The sequence below is a fragment of the Amblyraja radiata genome, chromosome 6 (genome assembly GCF_010909765.2).
Source record: "Amblyraja radiata isolate CabotCenter1 chromosome 6, sAmbRad1.1.pri, whole genome shotgun sequence".
Classification (NCBI taxonomy): Eukaryota; Metazoa; Chordata; class Chondrichthyes; order Rajiformes; family Rajidae; genus Amblyraja; species Amblyraja radiata.
In genome coordinates this window covers 75,281,259-75,290,007 of record NC_045961.1, presented here as the reverse complement: position 1 = coordinate 75,290,007, position 8,749 = coordinate 75,281,259, and the positions used below count along the sequence as shown (strand labels likewise).

Here is an 8,749-nt window from a genome sequence, read left to right as displayed (position 1 = left end):
ATGTCAGTGCTGTGGTGCCCTCACATTAACCCCACTTGAGGGAAATCTGTCCCTAAGGGGACCAACTGGTTAAAAGGTGCAAGCCACACACGAAGATTACACGTGAATCTTTGCCCCAATGTACGGTTTGTACTTCATTGTGCCCACAAGCCTTGGATTGGTGAAAACACACATGGCACAATGCATGATTATTCATTGTGTTTTGTTATACACTAGACCAAAACATAATCAATTCTGTGTCCTTTAATTCAATGAACCAGCCGTTTAAAGTTATTTTCCTCTTTTTATTTAAATTTCATGAAGTTGGCTTGCTGGAAGATGTTTCAAACACTATCAGACACTGTTAAGGAGAAAATAGACTTTGTTTTACATAAACTGCACCGTTACATTGTGTATAGACATTTTATATGATTTGGTTATATTTATAACAAACACATAAACAGTGGAGGATTAAACACTATAGAACTCATTGGTTGGATGAAACATTAGCACAGTTCTGATTTTTTTGTTTACTTCCTTGCTTAATATTGTCCTTCTTCAGACTTTAGCTGGTATGTGGCTTCAGGAAGGGATTCCAATTTAATGGCAGACTGAAGCATCAATTGATGTGAAAGCCGTGGGATTTGGCACTTGTTCAAGTTCTGGCATTCAAGGAGGAGCTGATTAAACTGCGCTCCCTCACTATTCTTTGACAGCTGCCGACCATTTGCAGTCGTGAAGAAGTTAATTGTTCCGATTATTTGTATCCACTGCAGATCAGATGGAAAGCACTCTGTTTCTTTGCAGAGGAAATGCATTAATTTCTCCCCAACATGATTTCTCTAAGAGTTGACTCGCACCCCCTCAACCCAGTGACTAAATACGGCAGGAAAAGAATAGTCGTCACAGAACCACCACTCTGTCCTTTCGTCTTAGGATCATGCATCTCTATCCCCGTTTCAGGACTAGAGAACATCTATACCACGGCAGCTGCAGTCACCGCGGGATTAAATTTTTCAGTGTCCCACTGTAATGCTTTCCTTGCAAAAAAACATCGAATAGTCTGGCAATGGGAGTTTTAAAGTTATGTTGCTTTTTTTTGTTGCAAAAAGGGACTTCAGATACCAAGCTTTCTACATTCCCCATTCTTACAAAGGCCTTTGATTATATCTTCTCAGCCACTTGCCAAGTGAAGCTGCGGCTCAAAGGCCTGGTAGAGCATACACTTCCCTCCTGATGATGGCTACAGGGATTCTACTCGTCGCATTCCCTTCCTCATGGCTTATTGTTTCCTATTTTGACTCCGCAACTGTCGTCCTCTTCGTCCATCGATTCTGGCTTTCTTGACATGAAAATCACAGAGTTCTTCCTAGGCTGGTGGTCCCCATCAGAGAGGACATCCGGGGGCAAGTACTTGCGCATGTGTTCTATCGTCTTTAGGTGGGCCTGCTTCTCCTGCTCCATCGAACGGATCTGGAGCTTCATTTTATTCTCTCGGCTCAGAATGCTCTCAATGCTGGTCTCCAGGTTCTGTATCTTGAAGCGTGTGGCCTGTGGAAGGAAGTCAGAGAGTGTTTAATGAATGAGGCAGAATGTCAGTAGTCCAATTAACAGTGGCTGGCAAATCCCTCATTGTTCTTGCTCCTGTCCCCATATTCCCACCCTCTCCTATAAATCTACTGTTTTCTCCCCCTGCCCAAGCGCCGATGCCCAGCTACCTCAGGATCCCTCTCAGCATCTCTTCTTCGTTCCACTTGCTATTTCACCGTGAGTTTCACCTCAAGTTTTTTGACCTTGGTCGGGATGGGAATAACACCCAGTCTTCACCAAATTTCCACAGATCCATTGTATCTCAAGTTCAACTTCAGGTTACATTTATTGCCACGTGCACCAATTGGTACAGTGAGATTTGAGTTACCGTACAGCCATACGAATAAAAACACAATACACGATAGGATTTAACATAAACATCCCCACACAGCAGAATCAATGTTTCCCACTGTGAGGGAAGGCAATAAAATTCAGTCATCTTCCTCTTTATTCACCCGTGGTCGGGGCCTTTGAGACCACCGCAGTCTCCGCTACGGCGGCCTGATTTTCAGGCCCTCTCGCCAGGATGATCGGAGCTCTGGCGTCGGAACGGAAGAACACACTCAGCGGTTTGTAGTTTCCGAATCGGCTGCTTCTTACCGGAGACCACGGCTTCCAAAGTCCACAGGCCGAGCCGGCGGAGATTCAACATTGGCGATACCCGGCAAAAGATCCCAGGCTCCGTGATGTTAAAGACAGCACCGCCCGCGGCTGGAAGCTCCGCAGACCACTGCTCCACGATGTTAAAGCAGCAGGCCCAACACTCCGGAGCTCCAACACGGCGATTCCCGGTAAGGCATCGTCCCGCTCCGCGATGGAATTCAGCGCTGCGCCGCTGCTGAAGCTCCGGCTGGTCTCCGGTAGGAAAGGCCGCGCCAATCCAGTTGGTAGGCCGCGAGGGGGGTGGGGGGCGAAGATGCGACTCAGAGAAAAGACGCATCCATGATCAGGTAGTGACTGGGAAACAGTTTCCCCCTTTACCTCCCCACCTCCCCCACATAAAAAAGACTAAGAAACCAAGACATACTTTGTGACACACTAATAAATGTTTTAAAAAGTGTAAGGACGGACAAATGCTGGCGAGGCTGCCACACACGATGGCGCCACCACACCTTAAACCACTTGTCACTGAATAGTAACCAAGAAATAGGATCCTGTCTCAAGTTTACTATCTTCTCTTACACCCACAACCTCATAATCAAAGGACACCACAATGGTGCAGCTGGTAGAGTTGCTGCCTCACAGCAGCAAAGTCCTGGGTTTGATCCTGAACTCAGCATTGTCAGTGTGGATTTTGCATATTCTCCCTGTGACCACATGGGTTTCCTCTGGGTTCTTCGGTTTCCTTTCAGATCACAAACATGCGTCAGTTTGTAGGTTAAATGGCCACTGTTAGTTGCCCCTGGGGTGTACAGAGCAGATGGGAAAGTAGGATAACGTAGAACTAATGTGAACGGATGATCGGTGTGGATTTGATGGGTCGAAGGGCCTCTTTCAACCAGGCTGTGATCAACTAGCAACTCACAAAGCTCGATCAGGGAGCTGTACAGGCTCTCAAGTAACACACACCAAGTTCCAAAATGCTTGGAAATAGTCACTTCATTAATTCATTCACAGGATATGTGCATTTCCTGAGCAAGACCAGGCATTGATTGCCCACCTCTATTTTCTCCACAACCGCAGCACTTGCTTGGCAGTTTCAAAAGATGGTCAAGAGCCAATTGCTGTGAGAGGGTCCCAATAGAGGCTTCCATTTCACATTCTGGGAGTTCGTCCAGCTGAACGTCCTGCTGTCAGGAAGGCATTGACAGGAAGACTGATGATATGAGTGAAGGAAGATGGCTGTGGATCCTCCTTTACATTGAGAGCAGGTCAGCTGGCAACCACTGATTTCTATCCCTCAAGGTCACTAGCTTCCTTAAGTTCAGACAATAAATCTCCCATCGGTGGAATTATTATAGGCAAGTTGATGTGTGAGAGATTAATTTCAATTTGTCCCAAAACAGAGGCATAAGTCACCTAATTGGCTTTAAATTTTAATACCGCTGGAGTGAACTCTTCTCCTCAGCTGGAAGGTAATATCCTGACTTGCTGGTGGATGCATTTTGTCCATGGCCACCAGATGGAGAATCACCTCTGACGTTCTAGCCATTTGAGGTTGCAATGGATGTCAACTCGAAAGATTAGCCTGCATGTTTCTGCCTTTGCTTTTGCAGCAAACACCAGATTTAATCCTGAGCTACGTTTGGTTAACAACCATTTTGAGCTATGACTGCTCAGCAGCAACATTGCCTCTGGGAAGAAGGACATTCAATCCTAATCCACATCTTCAGCATGTGATTTAGGCTGTCACCACAGTGTTGTACCACAAGAGGGCAGCATCATCAAAGGCTCCCAAGGTACTTCTCTCAGGAGATTAAGGATCCCATTGGCAAACCATACCCTGTGCCATTGTGAACAAGTAAACTCTAGAACTGTCGATTGCTATTTTATGGTATCTTGCCAAATGCAAGTTTATACATTTGCCAGAACACTACATGTCACAAGACCTGTCACTGAGACCTTTGGGATTCCCGAGAACATTAAAACATTAGTCACCTGCAAATTAATTAATTAATTGATTAACTAATTTTCTTTCCTTCATGCTGTCTGGTAGACTGATGGGACAGAAGGCTGATAAATCCCCAGGGCCTGATGGTCTGCATCCCAGGGTACTTAAGGAAGTGTCTCTAGAAATCGTGGCTGCATTGGTGATAATTTTCCAATGTTCTATAGATTCAGGATCAGTTCCTGTGGATTGGAGGGTAGCTAATGTTATCCCACTTTTTAAGAAAGGCGGGAGAGAGAAAACAGGGAATTATAGACCAGTTAGCCTGACATCGGTGGTGGGGAAGGTGCTGGAGTCAATTATAAAAGATGAGATAGCCGCACATTTGGATAGCAGTAACAGGATCGGTCCGAGTCAGCATGGATTTACGAAGGGGAAATCATGCTTGACTAATCTTCTGGAATTTTTTGAAGATGTAACTAGGACAATGGACAAGGGAGAGCCAGTGGATGTAGTGTACCTGGACTTTCAGAAAGCATTTGATAAGGTCCCACATAGGAGATTAGTGGGCAAAATTAGGGCACAATGTATTGGGGGTAGAGTGCTGACATGGATAGAGAAGTGGTTGGCAGACAGGAAACAAAGAGTAGGGATTAACGGGTCACTTTCAGAATGGCAGGCAGTGACAAGTGGGGTACCGCAAGGCTCGGTGCAGGGACCGGAGCTATTTACAATATTTACAATGATTTGGATGAAGGGATTCAAAGTAACATTAGCAAATTTGCAGATGACACAAAGCTGGGTGGCAGTGTGAACTGTGAGGAGGATGCTATGAGAATGCAGGGTGACTTGGACAGGTTGGGGGAGTAGGCAGATGCATGGCAGATGAAGTTTAAGGCGGATAAATGTGAGGTTATCCACTTTGGTAGCAAAAACAGGAAGGCAGATTACTATCTAAATGGCGTCAAGTTGGGAGAAGGGGAAGTACAACGTGATCTGGGGGTCCATGTACATCAGTCTATGAAAGTAAGCATGCAGGTACAGCAGGCAGTGAAGAAAGCAAATGGCATGTTGGCCTTTATAACAAGAGGAATCGAATATAGGAGCAAAGAGGTCCTTCTGCAGTTGTACAGATCCCTAGTGAGACCACACCTGGAGTATTGTGTGCAGTTTTGGTCCCCTAATTTGAGGAAGGACATTTTTGCTATTGAGGGAGTGCAGCGTAGGTTTACAAGGTTAATTCCCGGGATGGCGGGACTGTCATATGCTGAGAGAATGGAGCAGCTGGGCTTGTACACGCTGGAGTTTAGAAGGATGAGAGGATATCTCATTGAAACATGTAAGATTGTTAAGGGCTTGGACACACTGGAGGCAAGAAACATGTTCCCGGTGTTGGGGAGTCCAGAACCAGGGGCCACAGTTTAAGAATAAGGAGTCGAGGAAACACTTTTTCTCACAGAGAGTGGTGAGTCCGTGGAATTCTCTGCCTCAGAGGGTGGTGGAGGCAGGTTCTCTGGATGCTTTCGAGAGAGAGCTAGATAGGGCTCTTAAAAATAGCGGAGTCAGGGGATATGGGGAGAAGGCAGGAACCGGGTACTGATTGGGGATGATCAGCCATGATCACATTGAATGGCGGTGCTGGCTCAAAGGGCCAAATGGCCTACTCCTGCACCTATTGTCTATTGTCTGTCAGAAAAGAAAAACAGCATCATATCCAAGAGATTAGTCTGAATGACAGAAATTTTGACATGACAGATTAATAGGGAACTGTGGTGAGCTTCAAGGTAGACAGTAATGGTCACCACATGTCATCAGCATGGTATTAATTTTGCTTGTTATAAAAAAAATGGAAGTCAGCCAATTTGAAAGCATTGCCTAGGAGTTTACCACCACAACTTAATAGCAACAAGCTCAATTAAATTGAAAATGCTCCTGCTGTTACCTGGAGTTTCTCCAGTAACTCCATGTTCTGCCTCTTGAGCTGACTGTTTGCTCTCTCCAGCTTCTCCAAGCGATCCCCATCATCACAAGGCGACACACCCTCCACCATCTCATCTTGCAGAACATGGTATTCCACCTCATATGCATGGAGCTGTTTGGAGATATCCATCTCACATACCTGCAAAGCAACCGGAAATGATTTCACCAAAAGCTGTTACCAATACTCTCTCTCTTTTTTTTTTTAAATCATCATGGTTTGAAGGTCTCATTTGCTGGTTTAGTTTATGACTGAAACTGAAGTGTGGTCTTGGCAGCAATATATAAATAAAAGTTATTAAGAAACATGAATTCATGGTAAATTCTGTGTTCCATCAATGACAAAATTATATTAATGGCTGAAAGAGCAATAACAAGTTCATAGTATCGTCAGATGTTAGCCTGACACAAACCTTAGATCATCTGGCCTTAAATATACCTGGATGGTTCACTGTTCAGGAATAGCACCTTGAGTATTAGAAAGGCGCTATATAAATCCCATCCATTATTATTATTACATAAACAACAGTTCATCTCCAGCTTCCGTGTCAGTTTTGAGATTACTGGTTTCGAAATGTGAATGCAATTGAATTACTGGAATTTAAACCTAGAATTCCTATGACTCAGGAATCCGGTAATGACGCAATTTGTGGTCCCAACATAAAATCCAGCCTTCAATCAAGTTTGTGCAAGACAGTAGGCTTTTGGCTGTGCCTTAAAGGAGAAAGGGGTAGAGAGATGAAAAGATTTTATTGTGAGAATCTTGTTTGCAGTAGGCATGGCGTGGTGGTTAATTAAAAAAACCATCAGGGACACACCAGTGGCCTAAATCAGGGGATTATGGAGGAGTTAGAAATGGGGTAGGCTAGGGTCAAGGAGGGAACATTAAATAAAGACAATCATTTTTAAATGAAAGCATTGTTGGATCTAGAGCCAATGTTGTTCAAAAATAGAGGTGGAAGAAACATTTTAAATAACCTTTGTTGAGAACTTTGATGGAAACAGTGCTGGGAAAGAAATGCAAGAGGTGGGGCCACAACAAGATGGGCGAGGTGCTTCTGCAGACCGACGTGACAAGATATGACTGGCCATAACAGGGGAGGATCCCCATTGCAGTTGTACCTTTGGGTAGGAAGGAACTGCAGGTGCTGGTTTACACCGAAGACAGACAGAAAAAGCTGGAGTAACTCAGCGGGTCATGCAGCATCTCTGGAGAATAGGAATAGGTGATGTTTGAAGAAGGATATCGACCCAAAAGGTCACCTATTCCTTTCCTCCAGAGATGCTGCCTAACCTACTGTGTTACTCCAGCTTTTTGTGTCCAACTACAGTTGTACTTTTATCAGGATAGTCTTTGACCTGGACATATGTTTCCATCATGAGGACAGTGAAAGGGATTTTCACTTACGAATGAACAATGTTCAATCCTACGTGCAATTCCTAAAATGAAAGTTCGGGCCTAATATTCACGTTTGGATTGATAAATGACAAATAACATTTGTACTGCATGATATTTGGCTGCTGGCTTTAACTTGCACTAAACGTTATTCCACTTACGTATGTATCTGCACACTGCTAATGGCTCGATTGTAATCATTTATAATCAGTCTTTCTGCTGACTGGACAGCATGCAACAAAAGCTTTTCACTGTACCTCAGTACACATGACCATAAATTTAACTGAACTGAACTGAACTGATATCTAGACCACATCCACCACCTACACGCAATGACCTACCCATGAAATTCAACAGCAGAAATATCAATGGATCCCCAACATGACTGAGGTTACCATGAAGGTAACTGATCACACCACATAAATCCTCAGCATACTAGAAAAGTTTGGGATCGGATAATCAATGGCATGCGACTCAGCTCCCGACTTCCTCTAGTCTGTCTATACCCAAGTCAGGACTGTGGACGAACGCTGTCCGCTTGCCTGGGTGAAGGCAGTTCCAACAACATTTAAGGAAGTTAAACTCATCAAGAATAAAGTTGGCAAACCAAATGGAATCACGTCAACTACCTTAAAGAGTCACTCCCCCTCTGCTGGTGTACTGTAACGTTAGCATGTACAAGATGCACTGTAGTTACCTATCTGGACTATTCCCATAGCACTTCCCAAACCTATGACTCGAACCAGAAAGAAGGGCAAGAACAGTAGGTGCCTGGGACCACCAACTACATATCATAAAACATCTACATTTGGAAATAGATTGACAATTAAATACACCTTGCCCAACAGCACTGTGGGAATATCTTAACCAGATGGGTAATGAAAGCTATGCCTACTTCACATGAATAGGAGGCTAAACAAGGTTCAGCGAGAAGAGTCCCTAAAGCACTGCACAACTGTGCTACATAAATATATTGTATAATGCTGTGTTAAACAAGCAATAAACCACACTGAACAAATATCGACTGTGTTGCACACAACTGTGCTAACAGCAGTACTTAAGTGATCAAGAGTGTCATAAACCTTCGTAGCTTTCTTTATCAAGGTCAAATACTTCAAGACTAGTCTGTAAATTGCAAGCAGCATTACCTTTATTGCACCCTTTTGAGTAATGCTTGACTATTAATGGCCTTACACTGTGCTACAGCGGGATTTATGGAACAGCACACAACAGGTCAGGCTGTATTTATTGCCACAGTT

The 8,749-nt window shown here is 44.2% G+C and overlaps 1 protein-coding gene across 5 annotated transcripts in view; it reads right to left on the bottom strand.

Moving 5' to 3' along the window:
- Window positions 1-263: 263 nt before the first annotated feature.
- tbc1d4 (TBC1 domain family member 4) overlaps window positions 264-8,749 on the bottom strand; it is a 226,236-nt gene continuing 217,750 nt past the window's right edge. For all 5 annotated transcript variants that reach the window (XM_033023006.1, XM_033023007.1, XM_033023009.1 and 2 more), the window contains 2 exons: window positions 6,060-6,236; window positions 264-1,530 (listed from right to left, as the gene is read on the bottom strand). In XM_033023006.1, coding sequence (XP_032878897.1) covers window positions 1,255-1,530; window positions 6,060-6,236 — 453 coding nt within the window. In that variant the 3' untranslated portion in view covers window positions 264-1,254. The remainder of the gene's footprint in view (window positions 1,531-6,059; window positions 6,237-8,749) is intronic.